A 23661-nucleotide genomic window follows, 5' to 3' on the forward strand; every position below is an offset into this window, starting at 1 on the left:
TTTGGATCATCGTGCTTTTGTTGTCATTTGTCTCTAGGTATTTTTTGATTTCCTCTTTGATTTCTTCAGTGATCTCTTGGTTATTTAGTAATGTATTATTTAGCTTCCATGTGTTTGTGTTTTTTATGGGGTTTTATTCCCTGTAATTTATTTCTAATCTCACAGTGCTGTGGTCAGAAAAGATGCTTGATATGATTTCAATTTTCTTAAACTTACTGAGGCTTGATTTGTGACCCAAGATGTGATCCTGGAGAATGTTCCGTGTGCACTTGAGAAGAAAGTGTAATCTGCTGTTTTTGGATGAAATGTCCTATAAATATCAATTAAATCTATCTGGTGTATTGTGTCATGTAAAGCTTGTATTTCCTTATTAATTTTCTGTCTGGATGATCTGTCCATTGGTGTAAGTGAGGTGTTAAAGTTCCCCACTATTATTGTGTTACTGTGGATTTCCTCTTTTATAGCTGTTAGCAGTTGCCTTATGTATTGAGGTGCTCCTATGTTGGGTGCATATATATTTATAATTGTTATATCTCCTTCTTGGATTGATCCCTTGATCATTATGTAGTGTCCTTCCTTGTCTCTTGTAACATTCTTTATTTTAAAGTCTATTTTATCTGATATGAGTATTGCTACTCCAGCTTTCTTTTGACTTCCATTTGCATGGAATACCTTTTTCCATTCTCTCACTTTCAGTCTGTATGTGTCCGTAGGTCTGAAGTGGGTCTCTTGTAGACAGCATATATATACACGGGTCTTGTTTTTGTATCCATTCAGCAAGCTTATGTTTTTTGGTTGGAACATTTAATCCATTTACATTTAAGGTAATTATCGATATGTATGTTCCTATTACCATTTTCTTAATTGTTTTGGGTTTGTGTTTGTAGGTCCTTTTCTTCTTTTGTGTTTTCCACTTAGAGAAGTTCCTTTAGCATTTGTTGTAGAGCTGGTTTGGTGGTGCTGAATTCTCTTAGCTTTTGCTTGTCTGTAAAGCTTTTGATTTCTCCATTGAATCTGAATGAGATCCTTGCCTGGTAGAGTAATCTTGGTTGTAGGTTCTTCCCTTTCATCACTTTAAGTATATCATGTCACTCCCTTCTGGCTTGTAGAGTTTCTGCTGAGAAATCAGCTTTTAACCTTATGGGAGTTCCCTTGTATGTTATTTGTCGTTTTTCCCTTGTTGCTTTTAATAATTTTTCTTTGTCTTTAATTTTTGTAAATTTGATTACTATGTGTCTTGGCGTGTTTCTCCTTGGGTTTATCCTGCCTGGGACTCTGTGCTTCCTGGACTTGGGTGGCTATTTCCTTTCCCATGTTTTGGGAAGTTTTCGACTATAATCTCTTCACATATTTTCTCTGGTCCTTTCTCTCTCTCTTCTCCTTCTGGGACCCCTAAAATGCGAATGTTGGTGTGTTTAATGCTGTCCCAGAGGTCTGTTAGGCTGTCTTCAATTCTTTTCATTCTTTTTTCTTTATTCTGTTCTGTGGCAGTGAATTCTACCATTCTGTCTTCCAGGTCACTTATCTGTTCCTCTGCCTTGGTTATTCTGCTATTGATTCCTTCTAGTGTATTTTTCATTTCAGTTATTGTATTGTTCATCTCTATTTGTTTGTTCTTTAATTCTTCTAGGTGTTTGTTCTTTAATTCTTCTAAGTCTTTGTTAAACATTTCTTGCATCTTAATCTTTGCCTCCATTCTTTTCCTGAGGTCCTGGATCACCTTCACTATCATTATTCTGAATTCTTTTTCTGGAAGGTTGCCTGTCTCCACTTCATTTAGTTGTTTTTCTGTTTTTCTGTTTATCTTGTTCCTTCATCTGGTACAGTCCTCTATCTTTCTGTGAATGTGGTTTTCATTCCACAGGCTGCAGGACTGTAGTTCTTCTTGCTTCTGCTGTCTGCCCTCTGGTGGATGAGGCTATCTAAGAGGCTTATGCAAGCTTCTTGATGGGAGGGACTGGTGGTGGTAGAGCTGGGTGTTGCTCTGGTGGGCAGAGCTCAGTAAAACTTTAATCCACTTGTCTGCTGATGGGTGGGGCTGAGTTCACTCCCTGTTGGGTGTTTGGCCTGAGGCGACCCAGCACTGGAGGCTACAGGCTCTTTGGTGGGGCTAATGGCGGACTCCGTGAGGGCTCATGCCAAGGAGTACTTCCCAGATCTTCTGCTGCCAGTGTCCTTGTCCCCGCGGTGAGCCAAGCCACCCCCCGCCTCTGCAGGAGAGCCTCCAACACTAGCAGGTAGGTCTGGTTCAGTCTCCTACGGGGTCACTGCTCCTTCCCCCAGGGTCCTGATGTGCACACTACTTTGTGTGTGCCCTCCAAGAGTGGAGGCTCTGTTTCCCCCAGTCCTGTCGAAGTCCTGCAATCAAATCCCACTAGCCTTCAAAGTCTGATTCTCTGGGAATTCTTCCTCCCAGGTCCTTTGCCGGACCCCCAGGTTGGGAAGCCTGACGTGGGGCTCAGAACCTTCACTCCAGTGGGTGGACTTCTGTGGTATAAGTATTCTCCAGTTTGTGACTCACCCAACCCAGCGGTTATGGGATTTGATTTTATTGTGATTGCGCCCCTCCTACCATCTCACTGCAGCTTCTCCTTTGTCTTTGGATGTGGGTATCTTTTTTGGTGAGTTCCAGTGTCTTCCTGTTGATGACTGTTCAGCAATTAGTTGTGATTCCAGTGCTCTCACAAGAAGAAGTGAGCTCATGTCCTTCTACTCCACCATCTTGAACCAATCTCTCTTCTCTTGTTGCGGAGCAGGGGCTCTAGGCACGGGCTTCAGTAGTTGTGGTACGCAGGCTCAGTAGTTGTGGCTCGCGGGCTCTAGAGCACAGGCTCAGTAGTTGTGGCGCACAGGTTTAGTTGCTCTGCGGCATGTGGGATCTTCCCAGACCAGGGATCGAACCCGTGTCCCCTGCACTGGCAGGCAGATTCTTAACCACTGCGCCACCAGGGAAGTCCTCCTGGTGTGTCTTTGAAACCTGGAAAGCTCTGAAAACCAAAAGTCATTTAGAACTCATTTGGTGGCACAGTTTGACCTGAATTAACCTGATTTATCCCACTGAGTGTGAATACATCTTGCAGCAGAAAATATTAATACATTGGATCACTAAGGTCTCCCTGGACTCCTCTAGGGGTATTATATATAATCTACCTTAAAGGCACTGCTTTACCTTTCTAAAATTCAAAAAATATTCTGATTCCAAAACGCATCTGGACCCAAGATTCTCAGATAAAGGATGGTGGACTTACATATACATTAAGATTTAGTCTGTCCAGGCTCTGTGCTTTGTAAGCATTGCTTCAGTAATCCTTCCAACTGTACAGCAGGCACCATTTGTATACCCAGTTTACAGATGAGGAAAGTGAAGCACAGAGAGGTTAAGGGACATGACCCTTCCTCCCAAGGACTTGAAAGTGTGAAAGATGGGTAAGGGCTTTCAAGAACCAAAAACTCAAACCAGGTCTGCTGCCTGACAGCCCCTCCTACAGCCCAGAGCAGTGGGCTGATGGTGGACCTGCATCCTCACAGACAAGCTCTCTAAAACCTCTGCCTGCCAGCAAAAGCCACAGCTCCTGGATAATGGTGAGACCAATCCAGGAAGCACTCTCTTCCCAAGATCCTGGAGACACTGGTCTAGACAGTTTTCCTTTGTTCTTATTGCCCCTACAGCAACACTGCCTCTTTGTATGACCTTGGGTGAGTCACATAACCTGAGTCTCAGTCTTCTCATTCATAAAGTTGTGAGCTGAGGAAACAGTTCTTATCTCACAGAGCTGTTCTCAGCATACAGTGGGCGCTCCGTGAGTGGTAAGCATGGTTGTAACTGAAGGGCCCCTTATGCCACCTGAACCCCTTCCTGTTTTTGCAGCTTCATGCACTGAGCGCAGGTATGAAGGCCTTGGTGTCGGACTTCTGCATCCAGGGGGCTGAGCTGTGCCGCAGGGCCTGTGGTGGACATGGCTACTCGAAGCTGAGCGGCCTGCCCTCCCTGGTCACCAGAGTGACAGCCTCCTGCACCTACGAGGGTGAGAACACGGTGCTCTACCTGCAGACAGCCAGGTAAGGCCCACGCCTCTGTCCAACCCCCAGGGACCCCACCAAGCTTCTGCCTGGGTTGAAGCACCATCTGATACCCACAGAGGGAGCAGACTTTGGGGACCACCATTTGGAGACTGTCCAACTCCCACATTATGTCTCCAATCCATCCACTTCTCCCCAGACTCATGCAGCTCCCAGCCAGGCTGCCACCCCCTCTCACCAGGACAACATCAGTCTCCTCACTAGTCTGCTGCTCCCACCCTGCCCCACTTCCGTCCTTCCTCCACAGGCAGCCAGGGGGATTTTTTCGAAGCCTAAAGAAGATCACATCTTTCCCTTGCTTGAAATTCTTCAATGGCTTCCCACAGCTCACAGGAAAATGCCACAGTCCACACTGTGGCCTGCAAGGACTTTAAGACCTGGCCCCTGCCTCCCCTCCATCCTCTCACAACCTTCTCCTCTGCTCACTTTGCCAGCCACACGTTTCTTCTTCGGGGCCTGCACACTCACTTCCCTCCCCCTAATCCTCTCCACCGCCAGGTTCCTGCTGTACAGCTGGCTCCTCCTCATCCTTCAGGTCTCAGCTAAAATGACACTTCCTTCAGATGCACCCCCTGCGGCTCTTTTTGTGTGACGGGCCTTGAGGGCAGGGAGTCTGCCGGCCTTGTTCACTGCAGCGTCCCCAGGTTCAGCACAGGGTCTGCACCAGGAGCCTCCAACCTGAAAGGCAGGGAGGAATGGCCGATTCCCCCTCCCCGCAACAGGCAGTTTCTTTCTCTCTCTCTTATGTCTGTGGGTCTCGTGGCTGACCAGGCCTTTCACGTGCGTCTATCTCAGGGCAAAGAGTAGACAGGGCAAATACTTCTCCAGGCAGGGAGAAAGGACTTGCTGGCAAATTGGCTATATAACATTTCTTTTAAAAATTTTAAATATACATTTGTTTTTTCTTTTCAAATTACAAAAGGAATACAAAATCATGTATTAGATACTCGATGCCCCGCACTGTGCCAAGCGCTCTGCAAATATTACCTCATTCAGTTTTCCCAAACCCCCTCTCAGGTGACCCCATCCTCATCTAGAGATGGAGGCACTGAGGCTGAGGGAAGTGAAGTCACACAGGTCTGCGTGGAGCTGCACAGCAATCCAGGGTTGTCTGACCCAGAGCCGCTAACCATTGGATTAGCACAAGGAAGAAGCTAAGAGTCACCTGTAGTTCTCCCATACATGCTCGCAATCTTGCATCTATCCTTTTATGAGCTAGGAAAATTTAATTTCCGCCGTCACTGTACAATTCATCATAAATCCCCAAATCATAAGATCTTAACCAAGAGAAAAGATTCTGTTTGTTCAGATATCAAAAGAGTTTATGTTCATGATCTGAGAATGTCTGCGGTCTACAGCTCCAGCTCCATTTCACTGTGAAAGAAACTACAGCCTCGGGATGCATTTCGGCTTTTGAGTGAAGAGTAGCTATCAGTAGGGACCTGGGAAAGAAAGTGGGTGGTCCTGGTTCTCCCACGGGGAGCATAAGAGTGCATGACACTGGGAGAGGGGTGCTGGGCTGTCCCTCAGGGCTCCCCACCCTCTCACCTGCTGGTACCCCTGTCCCCCAGGTTTCTGGTGAAGAGCTACCTGCAGGCTCAGGAGTCCACATCACAGAGGTCTCTCCCTCAGTCTGTTGCATACCTGACTGCACCTGACCTGGCCATGTGCCCAGCCCAAAAGGTAGCCGACTTCCTCCACCCAGAGCTTTACACCACGGCCTGGGCACACGTGGCAGCAAGGTGAGCCAAGTTCAGAAATCAACCATCCCAGCTGGGGGCAGGCTCATTCCCACTAAGGCCTTTGGGACTGGTTGGGTGGACATTCTAGGATACTCTTCTGAAAACCACCCCCTTCCCCAACCTCCTCAGTCCTCTCAGCTCCTGCCACCAGGGGCAGAAAGGAGAATTCACCTATCAGCCGTGGACCACTATCACTTCCCCATCCAGGTCAAGATAGTAGGAAGACATCACCTCTCTAGCCAGTGCATGGAATTTTTAAAATCTTTAGGTTCTCACTGTGGTTTGCAATACAAAGAATGTACCCATATGTAAATACTACATATGTATTGGTACATAAATACTAATAAATAAAGCAATACAGTCATCCATCTGTATCTGCAAGGGATTGGTTCCAGGACCCCTGCGGATACCAAACTCCCAGGATGCACAAGTCCCTTCTATAAAGTGGGATATTTGCAGATTTGCAATATTATGCGTAGGTATTTGCATATGCACATCCTCCCATTTACTTTAAATCATCTCTAGATTACTTATAATACCCAATAAAATGTAAATATTATGTAAATAGGTATAAATACAATGTAAATGATATGTAAGTAGTTGCCAGTGTGCAGCAAATTCTATTTTTGCTTTTTGGAAATTTCTAGAAAATTTTTTTCCAAATATTTGATTCTTGGCTGAATTTGAAGATGTGGAAACTGTGGATACAGAGGGACAACTGTGCCCACATATTCGAAATATCCCACAACCTAAAAATAATTTTCAAAAATGTGACTATAACAAGGGATAGTATATGTTTATTTCCAGGGTCTAGTAGGCTCCAGGTAACACAGACAAGACCAAGGACTCCTCCATTCTGTCATCCAGCAAATATCGTCGGACACTTACTGTATGTCAGGAATGTCCAAACATGCCAGGGGGCTGGGAATAAAGACACCATCATGGAAAAGGTGGAGAAATTTAGCTACCTAGAAAGGAAACCTTCTGAGCCCCTCCCCAACTAAAACACCAAAAAAAACCTGGAAAAAATAGTTTCAGTATATAATATGAGGTCTTATATCCCAACCTGTGGTCCCAGGGATGGTTAATAGTTATTTCAAGATCACAAGCAACTTGGGACATTCATTTATGTTTTTCCACAAATATTTAGTACCTATAATCTGCCAGGCACTGTTCCAGGCACTAGGGATCTATCGGTAAACCAGTCTGATAAAAAGCCCAGGCCTCGGGCTTCCCTGGTGGCACAGTGGTTAAGAATCCACCTGCCAATGTAGGGGATATGGGTTCGAGCCCTGGTCTGAAAGATCCCACATGCCACGGAGCAACTAAGCCCATGCGCCACAACTACTGAGCCTGCCCTCTAGAGCCCACAAGCTATAACTACTGAGCCTGCATGCTACAACTACTGAAGCCTGCACGCTTAGAGCCTGTGCTCCACAAGAGAAGCCCCCGCAATGAGAAGCCCACACACCGCAATGAAGAGTAGCCCCCGCTCGCCACAATTAGAGAAAGCCCGCGCACAGCAACAAAGACCCAATGCAGGAAAAAAAAAAAAAAAAAAAAAAAGCCCAGGCCTCACAGAACTAACATTTCAGTTGGAGCAGTGGGGCAGGTAAAATAAGGCTGCTCAGGGTAATTAAAATGCCATCACAGTTGGTCTTCCATATCCCCAGATGCAGAACCTGTGAATAAGGAGGGTGACCATACTACACTGTTTTATTACCAGGACTTGAGTATCTCGATTTTGGTATCTGTGGTGGTCCTGGAACCAATCCCCCCAGAGATACCAAGGGACGGCTGTATATTGCTTTTTGCTTAGAACTCAATGTGACATGTGCTTATCTATCCCATGACAAAACAAAATAAGTATTGCTTAATAAACAGTTTGTTTTGCATACAAATTCCAAGGGTCATGAGTGGATGGGCAGGGAATAGAAAATAAAAGAATAAAGGTTAACTAAATGGCAAATTACCAATTTCGTGGTTTGGAGAACAAGGATTGGTTTTCTTTTCTCCTCTTTTCTTTTATTTTAAGGTCCCTTTGGTAGAACTTGGAGCAGACTGGGTGACTGACAGGCTTCACCAGCCTTTAGAGGAAAACCACTCTCCTTGCTCGGCCATAGGAAGTCAGTCAGTTGAATGGCCTGAAAACACTGGTATCAGGATGGAGTCTGCTTTAGAAAGAAGGGATGGTGCCTGGCCCAGGGCCCTGAGGCTTTACAGCCGGGAGGTTAAGAACAGCTCCACTCCTTATTAGCTACGTGACCCTGGATCAGTTAATTAGCCTCTCTAGGACTCAGTGTTCCCCACTGCAAACTGGGAATGCCTTCCCTTAAAAGGGTTAAAGAGATAATGTATATCAAGTATTTAGGTTTGTAACACAAACAAATGGTCAATAAAGTGGTATTATTTCTACTTCTGTGGGACCCCAGGCAGCCTGGGAACAAATGCCATCCATCTCTTCCCCACTTGTTCAAGAAACAGAACCTTTTTTCTTTGGCCTTTAGGCTCATAAAGGACTCAGTGCATCATTTACAGACTCTCATGCAATCTGGGGCTGACAGGCACGAGGCATGGAACCAGACCACTGTCATACATCTCCAGGCCGCCAAGGTGAGCTGCCCGTCAGCTAAAGCTGAAAGAGACCTGTTTTGTTTCCCCAGCAGGTTGTCCTGCTGAGAAAATCTGAGCTCTGCCATTATTCCCCAGCCCTGCTCAGCGGCTGCCTTCATTTTACTTTCAAGGCTTTAGTCCAGGGTATTTTAATTAAAGGACTTAACTCCAAAGCAATCTTACTGGCAGCTCTTAGGGAAAAAGTGTAATGAGGCAGTGTTATTGGATTTGCTTCAGGTTGTTCAAATATTTCCTCCCAGATAGAAAAGCAGGTCAAGTCTCTCCTTAGCCCCACAGGCAATCCTTAGATGTCTGATTCCATTTCCACTGTGTTTTGTGTTTGCGCCTAATTCACAGTTAGTCAGCAAATATTTGAGCACCCACTCAACATCAGCCAGCAGGCTGGGTACTGGGGGCTCAACATGTCCACAGACGGCTACGATCAGGAAAGCACTGTCACGGGGAAATACAGGCTGCCACAAGATCCCAGAGCAGGTGCAAGTCTACCCACCTTGAGAGTCAGAAAGCCTTCTCAGAAGTGGCGTATAGGCCAAGACTGCAAGGATGAGCTGAAATTAACCAGGCAAGGGGTGGAGGCTGTGGTTTTGGACAGGAAGGTGTCCCAGCAAAGGGACCAGGAGGTACAGCAGGAGGAGGCAAGAAAAGGCATGGTGCTTGGGAGGAAATGGACATCCTTCCAAGGAGAACCTAAAGGAAGAAGACAAACCAGGACAGGAAGGAGGATAGGGGAGGAGGAAAGACAGGCAAGGCCTGGCACCTCCTGCACCACTGTGAGAAGTCTGGCTTCTGTTTTTCATTGCAGTGGGAAGCCTTTGCAGGGTTTGTATCAGAGGAGCGAAGCGATCAGTTTCATTCTAGAAGGATCATACAGGCTGCAGGGGGAGGAATGGACTGGAGGCTGGAGGCCAGTACGGAGCAGGCGGCAGCAGTCTGGGCAAGGGCTGAGGGTGATCCAGACCATGGACCTGCCAGAGGGCAGGAGAGAAGTGGGTGGATGCAGAGATACTGAGGGTGTAGAAGAAAGGGACGGGCTTCAGAGAGCAATGCAGTGGGAAGGAGGTGGGAGTGACTGCTGAGCTCTAGCTTAGGCAGCTGGGACTCCGGCCCTACCTACAGCTGGAAAACCAAGGTGTTCACTTCAATCCTCAGGCAGCAGGCCCCGAAAATAGCAGGCTAGAACAGGGGAGCCCAGAAGCGTTTTGCAGCAGCCCTCATGGGGCGGGGTGGGGGGTGGCCAGGGCTGGTCAGGCAGGCTGGGCATGAGCGCCACCTGGTGACCCGCCACCTCCATCACATCGGCCGGCGCTGGTATTAACTCTGCCACCCTCCATTCTGCTCCGGCCACCACAGAGGCACACCCTGCTGTGTTAAACGTCCGGTCAACACAGAAGAGGGTAAGCAAAGGCTGTGCTCTCACCAGACACCTAGAAAGGAACCACACCTGCCCATTATTCGCCTGCTTTCCAAACCCATGCCCGGCCTTCAAATGCACCAGACACTGCTTGCCAGGGTTACCTCATATTAAATGACCCTGAGAGGGAAAGTAGCATGACCTCAGTGTTAAGGATGAGCGGCTTCCTGGGAAGGTGGTGCCCAAGCCGAGTCTCTAAAGTCATAATGCGCAGGGAAATCTGCGCTTTCTGGTCTTTGTGCCCTGGGAGGCCATCTCCTCTACAGAAACCTCAAGTACCCAACTGGGTCTCATCTGGAAACCACAAACGTGTAGGTAGAGTGACGGCAACACGAGGAGGGGTCGGAACAGTGGCAGAGGGGTGGACAAGGAGGAGCGAACCCTGGCCTAAGTTCTGGTCCCAGCCCATTATAGTCTCGCCTCAGTCTCTGGTGGCTTTGGCAACACAGCACAGTGCTTAACAGTACAAACTTAACCGAGAGGCAGACTACCCTGGTTTGGATCTCACTGCTACCACTCACCAGCCAGTGCTCGGGCAGGCAAGGAACTTAATCTCTCGATGCCTCAAAGGCCTCATCTGCAAAATGGAGCTACTGATAGTACCTAACTTGTAGGATTATTGTGAAGATTAAATGAGTTAATACCTGTACAACTTAAAGAGCCACCTAGGCTATAAATGCTACACATCCCACCCCGACCCCTAAATTAGGCAGGAAGCAAGACTGAAACAGACACACACACACACACACACACACACACACACACACACACACACTAAATAAAGTTCACTGTGTTCAGAGCATGGTGCCAAGGTTTGGCTCAGCCTTTCCCCAAAGGAAGAGGCCACCTTCCTCTCTCTGGTCCTCCTCCTGCTTTGTGAGGCAGAGGGCCTTGGGCAGCTCTTCATCACTCCACTCTTAAACCCAGGTCCCTGAGAATTTACGGATGTGGCTCTCGGATTAGAAAAGGGAAACAGGGCCTAAGTGAAAAAAGTGAGGCTCTCCAGCTTTGCCAAACTGGGTCCAGGTTGAACACCAAGGGCTGTTTGACCCAGCAGGGGCAGCAGAGCACATCTTCTCGTTTTCCATATCCAAATGCTGCAAACCCAGCATGGCTATGAGCACCCCAGGTCCAGGTGGCAAAGTGGTATTGTTAGCACCCATGTGAGGCCTCACAGAAAGGCAGGTCCACTCCAAGTGAGAAACCTCATCAGGTCACTGGCCTGTTGAAGACTCTGGTGGCCCCCTGACCCCCACAGAATAAAAACCCTACCATGTCATTCACAGCCCTTCATCGACCTGGGTCCCAGTTGCCCGTCCACCCTAACTTTCACAGTTCCCTGTCATCACCTCACCTTACCCTTAAATTGCTGCAGCCTCCTGAAAGTATAGCCCCGTGCCCGTGCAGTTTTCCCCTGCCTAGAATGACTTTACCCTTATTCCTTGTCCCTCGGGTAAACTCCTTTGATCCCTCGAGACACTCTAAGCCTTGCTACTTCAAGTCACTACCAGCAGGATGGGCATTACTGGGGAGCTATTCCAAAATCTGCATTTTGACAAAATCCCCAGATAATCTGTACGCACATAAAAATTTGAGAAGACCTAATATATATGCTCTCCTTTTCTCTCTCCTCCCATAGAACTCGTATATCCTACCAGATAAAAATAATGTGCATTTGTCTTAGGGAGAAGGGTTTAATAACCAGTAGGGCAGGAGCACCCACCAATCAGAAACGACTTCAGACCTAAGAGAGGCAGGGTCCTAAAAGCCTCCTGCTGGGTCGGGAGGGTGTTAAACCTTAAGTTGCTGGGCTGTGTGGAGGAGGGGGCATCCCTGGGAAGAAGCCTGGCAGAGGGGGTTCTCGCCAGTTGAGGGCAGTGGTCACCTACCAACCAGCATCAAAGTATTGTTTTAACCACCGACAAAGCTGGACTGTTGTATATGGGCTAAATAGCTTACATCAAGGAGTTTACAGTCTAGCTGGGATAAATTTCGTGTATATCTTGAACCTCTATTCTCTCACTTCAAGGCACACGCATACACACACACACACACACACACACACAACCACTGCCTTGAACACGGCAGACAATAAGTAGCTGTTTTCTTGAGAAAAGCAGTGCTGTCCTCCACTGTCCCCAGGTCAGCCTCCAATACTGCTGTATTCTCTCCCTCTACTTTCAAACCTACTTGACCGGCCCCAGGAAAATGAGGAAACTAAGGGCCAAGTTCCAGAGCCCATCAGCCCCCAGCACGTGCACACACACGCGCGTGCACACACACGCATGCACACACCCCTGTCAAAAAGGTTCAGTTAGACGCGGTGAGCTAGTAGAAAGGCAGCTGCTTGTCAGCCTGCTGGGAAACACATGGCCACAGCAAGCTTATTCCAGCAGTTTTGCCAAGCTTCCAGGATGACTTGTCGAGGCAGAAATCAGAGGCTAACACATCTTTGTGTCTTTGTAGGCACACCTCTACTATGTCACTGTGAAGATTTTTACAGAAGCTCTGGAGAAACTGGAAAATCAACCAGCAATTCAGCAGGTGCTCAAGCGCCTCTGTGATCTCTATGCTTTACACGGCATCATGACTAACACGGGCGACTTTCTCCATGATGGCTTCCTATCCGGCGCCCAAATAGATATGGCGAGAAAAGCCTACCTGGACCTGCTCCTCCTCATCCGGTGAGTGGCTGCCCTTCACCCTCAGCCCTCTGTTCACTTCAAACTCCAAAACCTTCAACTCTAAAACCTTGTTAAATGGGGGTCTGGCAAAAGCAGCACCAGCCCTGGACAGGTTTACATCCTGGCGTCATTACACCAACATAAAGCATTATGAATTAATGAAAGGAAAAAATGGGGGGAAAATCACAACTAAAAATGCTTAAGAATAAATTATCTAGCTACCTCAGTCGAACTCTTCAACATTGTCCAGAAATGACAGAATCTACAGAATATGAATAAAAGCATACTACATATTAATAATATGTATTAATATGTATTAATTAATAATATTAATGAGCCTTGGTCTTAGCTAATACTTAAGGAACACTTATGCGTGGCAGGCACTATGCCAAAAGCCTTTATACACATCATCTCATTTAACCCTCCCCATTTTAAAGGGGAGGAAATTCAGGCTTAGGGCCCAAGGTCACACAATTAGCCAGAGGAGGGTCTGGGCACAATCTAGGACCTGTCTGCCTCCAGAGCATGTGCTCTTAAACTGTATGTTAAAGTGAAGGTTGGGCTATTGTTTATTTCAAATCTATCCTTATCTTTGTTGAATATGCTTAGTTGACTAAACTCACTTTAATACTCCCTCAGCTTCAAAATGACATTTTTAAAATCTAGTAATTCACATACTGATTTGTAATACAATAATACAGTTTTTATATGCAGCATGATGCGGTGCAGTTAGGGTCATGACATACTAATGCAACACTTTCATCCTGTCACTTTATATATAATCTAAATAATCACTTTAAAAACATATAAAAACCAAAGCCCCAACATGACCAGGGTACTGGAAGAAACAGAAATTAATACTAATTAGTAACCATTGTCCATAAGATGGAAAATGAGCTAACTTGAGAACACAACATTTTCTGAAAAATGGGATGCCTGTTGTGTGTGTTGGGGGCTGGATGGGGCATGACACGTGTGTGTATGACTTTTCCCCTAGAACCTCCAATAGTTCACATTATCAACAAGACTAAGAACAAAAAGAAAGGGGAATTCCCTGGCGGTCCAGTGGTTAGGACTCCGCGCTTCCACTGCAGGGGGCATGGGTTCGATCCCTGGTCAGGGAACTGAGATCCCGCATCCCACGCGGCGCGGCCAATAAATAAAGATTTGAATTTTTTTATAAAATAAGATATTCATGAAGGAGGTTTATAAAAAAACTAGACCAGGTTCTTTTTCTTTCTAACAATATGCAACATGTTACATATGACTCCAAATAAGCACCTAAGAGACAGTTGGTGGTCAGTAAATGTCTGTTCAATTAAATCTTCAAAAATTATCAAAAGCTACATTTGATATAATTATGCCCCGGGTATTAAACTTTCCCTAATATAGAGAATCCAGTGGTGGGAACCATTAATAGCATGACTGAGTACTGCACAATTCAAGCCCAAGTGTATCTAACTTTCTGAAACGCTTGGCATTTAAAAGCACATGAAGACAATAATGTTCTAGCCCCAATTGCCAGTGATAATGAAACACAAAAGATCACCTTAATACCCATAAGCATGATTTTTTTAATCTCCAACAGCATGCTAAGTGCATCCCTTGGCCCCAGAGGCTTACAATTCAAGACAAGAAAGACAGCACTGACGCAAACAGACAACTTATGCATGCATCAAACCCACAAACTGATTTACTCACATTATGGTTCCTAAGTAACCTTCCGACTACTGCAGGGTAATGAGGTCTGTAACAGACTCCATGCTTTTAACAGTCCTGTGTTCCAGGCCTCGATTATTCAGTATCGCCCTCAGGTTTCTGAGATGACAAATGAAGGATGGCACACTATTCTAAGTGACACTAAGAACCAGCTCTCTGTGTTATGGTAATTAACTGACCAAAACAGTTTTTAGTTGTTTAAATGGTCATAAAATCTCAGGTGGGAGACTTCCAGGCAAAGATGGCAGATTGAACATATGCATTTATTTTTGTTCCCTCCTGAAACCCTACTAAAACGTCAGTAAATTAATTTAAAAACTTAAAAAGGCATAAACCCATAAAAATTTAAATTTTAAAAGGCATTAACCCACAAAGAAAGAGAACAGGAGAGGAAACATGAAATTTGGAGAGTAGATGATGGACAAACAGTGACTTAGCAGACCTGAATAAACTGAATCACAAACCAGAAGTAGGAAGAGCCAAGAAGCAATCAAGTGCCACCAAAGAACCTCAAGAACTACAGCACCAGGTACCTCTGGCAATGGGGGTGAAGGTAAAAGTGACAGGATGCGTTGGAAGTCTATTTCAGAAGGAGTTGAATCCCCAGTTCCCCTTCTCCTGTCTGAGTAGTTTTAAGGCTTTCCCTGACCACACCCTGGGAGAAGGGTAAACAGAGGGTCTATAGACTAGGGGACATCAGGCATAGTTGAGGATGAAGAACATCAGGCTACCCTACAGAAAACAGGGGCTTGAATAAATGTTTACAGGTCAATGCTGACAGCCCTCTCCCCCAGCCCTCTTTTCCCACTGGTTCCCAGCATATTGGCATCCAGGCTAGTGTCCTGCAGGAAAATGATAACATGATCCTCCTCTAGAGAATCTGACCAGCCCAAAGGAGAGAGAAGTAAAGACACTGACACCGAGGTCCCCCAATGGTCTACCCAGTTCACCCCATAGGGAACCCCACACTGACAAGCACACCCAGAGTTCTAATCAGCTAGTTAATGCCCCACTCTTAGCTATGATCAGACACTCAGGGATCACCAGACACCTGAGGAAAGCCCCTGACATAAAAGACAGAGACCAAGCAAGAACAAGGCAACTCGAGGGTCACAAAAGAATCTTCACGGAGAAGAAAACTTTTTTGAAAGATCAGTAATATCCACAAAGAGTTAAGAGGAGATATGGCAACCACAAAACAAGAATGTCATTTCTTAAAAAGTAATATTCAGAGAACAAAAAAAAAAAAAGAGCTCTATGAAATTAATGATAGTGAAAATGAAAAGCTCAACTGAAGGACTGGAAGACAAAGCTGCAGAAATCTCGCAGAAAGAAAGCAAAAAGGCAAGAAGACAAAAATAGGAGAGAAGATAAAAATAGTAAGAGGACTGATCCTAACTGCCCATCATCTAAAGAACAGGTCTAGAAAGAGAAGACAGATAAAGCAGAAGGGAGCAAATCATTAACAAAATGATTCAAGAAAATACTCCTCAAACGAAGGATGTGAGTTTCAGATTGAAAAGGCCACAGACTAGAGGAGAGGAAACAAACACACTTACACAAAATAAGTCAAACGTATAGTGTGCAAAGTGGTAATAAACGCTACGAAGAAAAGGATAGCAGGGAAGGGGGATGAGGAATGCTGGGGGTGGGGGTGGAGGACTGTAGTTTCAAATAGGTTAGAGAAGGCCTCTCGGGGAGGGTGATGTCTGAGGAAAGATCTGAATGTGGGGAGGTGAGAGGAGCCACGTGGTTGGCTGGGAAAAGGGCATTCCAGGCAAAGGAGAAGTACAAATGCTGGAAGCCAGAGCGTGCCTGGCACGTCCATCCCGCAAACAGAGAAGAGGCCGCAGCAGCTGGAGTGGCACGACTGAGGTGGAGAATGAGAATAGAGGTCAGAGAGCTAGGGGTGTACTGGGAACGACAACGGAGCGGGTGTAGGTCATTGCAAAGACGAAAGACTTTGACTTTCACTTTGTGTGAGAACAAGGAAGGTTCTGAGCATAGGACAGACACAATCTGAGGAGATCCGAGGTGGTTTCTAAAGGATCACTCCAGCTGCCATATTAAGAACTGACTCGGGAGGGGGACGAGAGTGAAAAGCAGGGAGCCCAGTCAGGAGGCTGCTGCGATAATCCAGGTGAGAGGTGCTGCTGGATTGGACCAGGGTGATAGCACTGGAGGTGGTGGGAAGTGGTAGAAGTCTGGATATATTCTGAAGGTAGAAAAAGATTTGCTGACAGATTAGATATGGAATGTAAGAGACAGAGAGGAGTTCAGGCTTTGGGCCAGGACAGAGTCGCCATTTACTATGAACGGGGAAGACTACAGGAGGGCCAGGTTTGGGCAGGATGGATAGAAGGTCTAGAAGGTCAGGAGTTTGGCTTTGAATACATCAAGTTTGAAGAGCCTGCTAGAAATCAAGTAAGATGTTAGTAAGCAGGTGAGACTGGAGAGAGAAATTTCGAAGTCACTGGCATATGGTTGGTATTTAAAGCCATGAGAAGGATGGTACCACAAGGGGTGAGTGTATGAAGAGAAGCGGCTCAAGTACGGAGTCTTGGGACCCTCCAAAGATGATGAGGAGGTGACCTCGACGAGAGCAGTTTCAGTGGAGTGGTGGGCGTGAAAACCTGAACGGATCTAGTTGAGGAGAAGAGGCGGAGAAGAAGTGGAAAGAGCAAGCATAAACAAGCAGAACACTTTCAAGGAGTTTTGTCACAAAGCGGAGCCAAGATACGGGTCAGATGATGGAGAGGGAAAAAGAGTCAAGTGATTGTTTTTAGGTGGGAGAAATGACAGCTTGTTTGTAAACTGATGGAAATGATCCAGGAGAGAGGGGAATTTTGACGTTATAGGGGAAAGGCAGGAGGACTTCTGGAACATTGCTCTCTACTAGGCAGGAGGGGAAGGCATCTAGTGGACAAGGAGGGACTGGTCTGAGCTGGGAACCTGGACAGTTTACCTGTGCTATGGGAGAAAACCCCATATGTTTAAATGCATGGGTGGGAACTTGTGGAACTCTTCTTACCACTTCTATTTTACCAGTGAAATAGGACTCCAAGGCATGTAGGTTAAGAGAGATGGGGAGGTGAGTAGTGTAGATCTGAGGATCAAAGAGAAGGTGGGAGATAATCATCTAAGAGAATGAATGAGTACATGAATTAGAATGTTGTATGACTGCCAGGTAGCAATAAGGGCCCACCTGAGTCCTTATGACAACTGTCAGTATTGGTTTTTCCAGCCATATATTGTTACAAAGGTATGGGGCAAAGTCAGGGGGAAACTGGAAATAACGAGGAATGGGGTTTTGCTAAACAAGTATGACAAAGAAAGAAAAATTGTTGAATATTGTTTGGAGGGAGTGAATATAACAGACCATGGAATTTCAGACAGATGAGGGAAGTGAGACCATGCAGATGAGGGACTTTAAATAGGCAGTAGGTGCCAGGAGGGTCAAAGAATCATAAACAGCCCTACAGGAAAATCATTTCATAATAATGATTAAAGGCCATCCAGAAAGGATTAAATAAGTACAGTATCCCATTCACCTCAAATACTCTGTGAAACAAGGGTTAGGGAAGAGTGTAAACAAACAATCACATATTTTATTTTATATCCTCTGCTAAAAAAGGAAGGGAAGCATGTGAACAATTATTTTAATATTTCATTCCATAGGTTAAAATAATTTTGTTGCTTGAAAGGGAGAATAAGAATTATGGAAGTCAGAATAGTAGAGGGAGTAAGCTAGAAAGAGAGGAGACAGTGACAAGAACATGGCTGAGACTATGGTGAGATGCAGATGTGGATGACAAGGCCTGGTGTGTGATCTTGACAGACAGTGACAGAGAGAGGCTGTAGAACACGGTCAAGGGAGGAGAAGATTCAAGGAACGGAGAAATCAAGTTTTAGAGGAACTTCCACATAGACAGTGAAATCACTAAGAATTATGACAGAGAGTCACAGAGAGACTCTTGAGTGCTAGAGAGCGACCCCTAGACCAGGAGAGATGTGATGGGAACATGACTCTGCCGTGAACAGAATAAATAAAGTCATACTAACACACAGGAGACATACAGTCATAACAAGGTAAGCACTGAATATCAGTCTGGCCAAAACTGTAATTATATTGGGAGGCAGGAAGGCCATGGGGAGGAAGCAGAGGTTGGGGGATGGGGAGGGGGATGATCGGTACTGGTGAGGAGAGTGGTGCTAAAATAAATCCGTATCTTCTGTAATAGTCAACAGATAATATCTAGCAACACTGAATATGAAGTAGCAATACAAACAAGACATTTAGAGGCATTCAGGTAAATTCCCAAAATATCAGCTAAAAGACTAAAACTGATTGCCTCTAGGGGTAGGGGGGAAGAAATGAAGGTGAGAGGCAGGGATAGGCTGATTTTCAATAACAAGCCTTGAAGAACTATTTGACTCTTTATACTGTGCTTATATAACTGATCAAAAATTAAAACTTAAAAAAAAACAGCTGAGTTGTTCGAAAAGTGGATAATGATGCAACTTCTAATTAGGTGTTGTTATTCACCATCCCAGATTAATCAGATTCGTAAAAGCAATCTAAAATACTCACAAACTCTTTTGTTTTTTTCTCTCAGAAAGGATGCTATCTTGTTAACTGATGCCTTTGACTTCAGCGATCAGTGCTTAAATTCAGCACTTGGTTGTTATGATGGAAATGTCTATGAACGTCTGTTCCAGTGGGCTCAGAAGTCACCAACCAATACTCAGGTAGTTGAATAGAACACATTATAAATTATGCAAGAGAGCCGAGAGCAAGCAGTGAATATACCTCCACGTTTTCCCATTTTAATTGATTCCCATTAGGTTAGAAATTGCTTGGCATAGCATGTCTATTTAAAATATTTTGAGAATACATAAAAGAAACCAGGGGCAGGGATGTGGCCTGGTAGGAACTCTGAGTCTGAACTGTAATAAGCAAAATGCATTGCTCAGAATTTGGTAAAGGGAATTGGGAGAAAGGCCCAAGCTCTAAATCATGGCTTGACATACACAAGAGCATACACACATAGTGGCAAAGTGGCTTTTAAGTAACAGAAATAAGAAGATAAATCACTGCACTGATTTAACAGTCTTAATTTCAGCCTTTTAACTCTTAGTTTCGTGTTGATACAGTAGGTATTCAGGGGTGACAGGAAGCTTGGGGGTGGGGGTCTCTCTCTCAGCCCTCACTGCCTGCTAGAGATGCCTCCTCCCTCTTCTCTCCGAGGAACAAAATCCCAGGGACAAAGAAGCCTGCTGCACTGCCATCAGTATCCCAGGAAAGCCAAATAAATGACAATTACAAGGGTTATGGCAAAAAGATCCCCAGCTGTCCCAGGAGAGAACACCAGAACTCATTAACAGAAGAAGGGGAAGGGCTCATAAAATCTTAACAGTCTACAGCCAGCGTCCCAGACTCTCTGCTATGGGCCTCATTGGGAAACATTATGAATATCAATGGCTACATTAACTGGATTAGAGAAATAAATCCTGTATTTAGAATTTGGGGAACCAACATTTACTAGCAGATTTGATACAGATGATCAAAACAAAGACACTCTACAGCTACACAACAGGTTATTTTAAGTTCTATAATGCAGATATGTAATTCAGATGATGAAGTCTAGTTCTTTACCTCTTCAGTCAAATTTCAGAAAAGGTGTCTTAACACCTCATCAAATTGGCACCTCTCAGGCTTTTGTTCACACTTAACATGGTGTTAGACTTGCTCTTAAAATTCTGCATCCTGTCATACCTCATAGCTTAATTTAACACGGTTATCTAAAGTTGCAACACAACGTTACCCCCAAGATGGTTGTCGGCTAGAAGGCCAATCCCTGTCTCCAGGAAGGCATCCTTTTAACTCAACAAGGAAAGATAAAGAACTTACCTAAAGAAGGTACAATACATGTACTGCTTAGTACAGTTAAGCTACTTCTAGTGTGTTATTTTTTCTAATGATTAGATCTCTCTACTTTCTCACATTTAAATCCTGGCATAGAACTACAGCAATCCTGTCACTCCAGATTAGCCCCTGTGGTCTAAAGAAACACACATGCCCTTTGGTACTCAAGAGAAAAACCTACCCTGCCTTAACACCTGTCAGGAAACACTGACATATCTAGCTCAAACCTGCTTTACTAGCAACACAAGGAAACATGCCAGTTCTCCTGATTCCTCATATTCACCAAAGAACACAGGGGCTTTCTTGTCTTTTACTCGTTTCTACTCTTCATCTTGAAAGAATTTAATCTGGACACTATATGAGGGCAGGCTTGTCTAGATGCGGGGCATGACTGACCCACAGCACCAGCAGACTTGGTAGGATGGCGATGCACGCCATCCCATTCACTCTTCCCTATCTCCTGCCACGTGACTGTGAACGAGGGTGGAGTTTTCATCTTCCCAACTCCAGGGTCTATCACAGAGTAGATACTTCGCATTTACGGAGTAAACGAACATGGTTCTGTGACCTACGCAGCGGGACAAGGACCCTGCTGCATACCCAATACTGCAAACTTTCGCCATCCTAGCTTACGTTACCTCGCAAAAAAGGTGGCAGGTACAGCAACGTGGCTCTTTTATGCACAGCGATTTTAAGAATGTAAGATTATAAGTGACCTTGAAGAATGTTTCCAGTTAGTTAAAACGACACTTGGTTGACAACTGATCTATGGCTCCCTAATCTTACATTTCTGGCTCCTCTAGGCACCGCCAAAATAGCCCTTTTAAAGTGTATTTTCTAATCTGCTGTAGGTAATGTTGAAACTGCAGTTAGAGACATTTTTCCTCATTTGCACTAGCAGAGAAAGGAACACTACAGGTATTTCAAATAAATTAAAACAAAAGCTACTTTGAAACATGCCTTGTAGACGCAGAAGTACAAACAGGAATTTATTTCACTGACATTTCTACCAAAAGAAAAGTGCTATGCTGTGTTGAATGTCTTAGAATTATATGAGTCTCTCCTGTCTGGGGCAGGTTAAGTGCTGAGCTTTATTCCCAGACAGGATGATGCACTCCCATGGTTTACTCTCGCTATGGTGTTCTGCCTTTTGGCTTTTTTCCTGATTTGGATGCTGTTTCACGACAGTTTCTCCGAAATGAACTGCAAAAGACTGTTCCTGTTCCCCACGTGAACTCCTATCTAAGTGATTCCCTATAGATGTAAGCAGTGAAAGAACCACTGGGGATAATTTCAAAATAAGAATCCTATTTCCCCCCAATTATTCTATTGCAGAAATTTATTCAAGTAGTTGCCAGATGCGTTAAACACATCTACTGATCCATGCATTCATTCAATCATTCAACAAATATTTATTGAGCATATGATGTATGCCAGAAACTATTCTAGGTACGAGGACACAGGAGAACAAAAGAGTTATAGACCCTGTCGTCAAAGAGCTTACAGTTTTAACTGAGACAGGCAAAAAAGTAAACAAGTAAATATTATAAAATATGAGGGTAGATCTGTGAAGAAAAGAAATCAAGACATCACAATAGAGAATAATGGGGATAGCCAATTCTGACATAGACTATTGCTTACCTGATTTCACCTTCTGGTTCCTTGCTTTGTGGTTAACATGTTCAATTTCAAAGAGCCTCAAAGAGTCAAGCCTTTTATTTGCATTAAATCCCAAAAGCAAATGATAGCTGTGTTTTTTTAATTGGCCACCTGCATCCACAATTTAAAATCTGCATGAGAAAAGGAAGGATGCCCTTTGGAAAAAATGTTTCCCCATATGTTCACACAAAATGAATTTTAAAAATAAATTTAAAAATTAAGAACCTTATGTAATGTTACTTTTTTGAAACTAAAAAACTTAATTTGAAAGTAAAAGTCATTAATACTGGCAGAAATAGTCTGTCTTAACAATGCACTTTTTTCTACAAACAGGGGAACCCTGCCTATGAGAAATATATAAGACCACTATTACAAGGCTGGAGATCCAGGCTATGAAATAATCAACAGCATTCAAGAGGCACCACCACGTGGTAATGGTACTATGGCATATGCATCATTAAAATCTACAACTACATATGTATGTATTTTTTAAAAAGAATCATTATCTTCCAGAGACACAGACTGAAGTGGATGAAATATCTGTGATTTATTTCAAAATAATCCATGGGAAGAAAAAGGGGGAATGAATCATTGTTGAAGCTACTCAATGAGTGTGTGGGTGTTTACATTATTCTACTTCCGAATATGTTTGAAATTTCCCACAATAAAAAAAAGTAGCACTATCCATTTGCAGCTTCTATTTTGTTAAATGCCAGGGTTTTGCTTTAGATCTAGCAAAAGCCAATAGACTCATTAGTTATCACTTGTGTCCTTATAGCACACATTTATTTATCCCAGGGCTTAGAAGAACACATATATACACACACACATGCACACAAACAATCCTCTTCTAAAAGTGCCTACACTTGGTATAATCTAAATAAAATGTAGATCACCGCACACCAATCAGAATGGCTGTCATTAAAAAGGTAATAAATAACAAGTATTGGCAAGGATACGGAGAAAAGGAAACACTTGTGCACTGCCGCAGGGAATGTAAGTTGGTGCCGCCTCTATGGAAAACAGTATGGAGGTTCCTCAAAAAATTAAAAATAGAACTAGATACAATCCAGCAATTCCACTTCTGGGTATTTACCCAAAGAAAACAAAAACACTAATTTGAAAAGATACATGTACCTCTACACTCACTGCAGCACTATTTACAACAGCCAAGATCTGGAAGCAACCTAAGTGTCCAACAACACATGAATGGCTAAAGAAACTGTGGTGTATATAAACAAAGGAATACTACTCAGCCATAAAAAAGAATGAGATTGTGCCATTTGCAACAACATGAATGGACCTAGAGGGTACTGGCTAAGTAAAATAAATCCAACACAAAGACAAATACCATATGATTTCACTTACATGTGGAATCTAAAAAACACAACAAATGAGCAAACAAAACAAAACAGAAACAGACTCATAGATACAGTGGTGGTTGGCGGAGGCGGGGATGGGAGGTAGGTGAAAGGGATTAAAAGGTACAAACTTTCAGTTATAAAATAAGCAAGCCACGGGATGTAATGTACAGCACAGGGAGTATAGTCAATAATAGTGTGATAACTTTGTATGGTGACAGATGGTTACCAGACTTATAGTGATCAATTCGTAATGTATATAAATGTCGAATCACTATGTTGTACACCTGAAACCAATATAATATTGTACGTCAACTATACTTCAATTAAAAAAATGAAAAGGAAAAAAATAGAGCCCAGGAATACAACATAAATGTTTAAAAAATTAACTCTTCCACAGTAAAAATGATTTAAAGTTTCATAAAAGACATAATTGTCTCAAATT

The 23661-nt window shown here is 44.2% G+C and overlaps 1 protein-coding gene across 5 annotated transcripts in view; it reads left to right on the forward strand.

The window, feature by feature from the left end:
* The window catches only part of ACOX2 (acyl-CoA oxidase 2), a 35684-nt gene extending 13146 nt beyond the window's left edge, over positions 1–22538 (forward strand). For all 5 annotated transcript variants that reach the window (XM_007192348.2, XM_007192350.2, XM_007192349.3 and 2 more), the window contains 6 exons: positions 3869–4059; positions 5652–5822; positions 8330–8435; positions 12334–12551; positions 18887–19019; positions 22189–22538. In XM_007192348.2, coding sequence (XP_007192410.1) covers positions 3869–4059; positions 5652–5822; positions 8330–8435; positions 12334–12551; positions 18887–19019; positions 22189–22251 — 882 coding nt within the window. In that variant the 3' untranslated portion in view covers positions 22252–22538. The remainder of the gene's footprint in view (positions 1–3868; positions 4060–5651; positions 5823–8329; positions 8436–12333; positions 12552–18886; positions 19020–22188) is intronic.
* The last annotated feature ends 1123 nt before the right edge of the window (positions 22539–23661 follow it).

The sequence above is a fragment of the Balaenoptera acutorostrata genome, chromosome 10 (genome assembly GCF_949987535.1).
Source record: "Balaenoptera acutorostrata chromosome 10, mBalAcu1.1, whole genome shotgun sequence".
NCBI lineage: Eukaryota > Metazoa > Chordata > Mammalia > Artiodactyla > Balaenopteridae > Balaenoptera > Balaenoptera acutorostrata.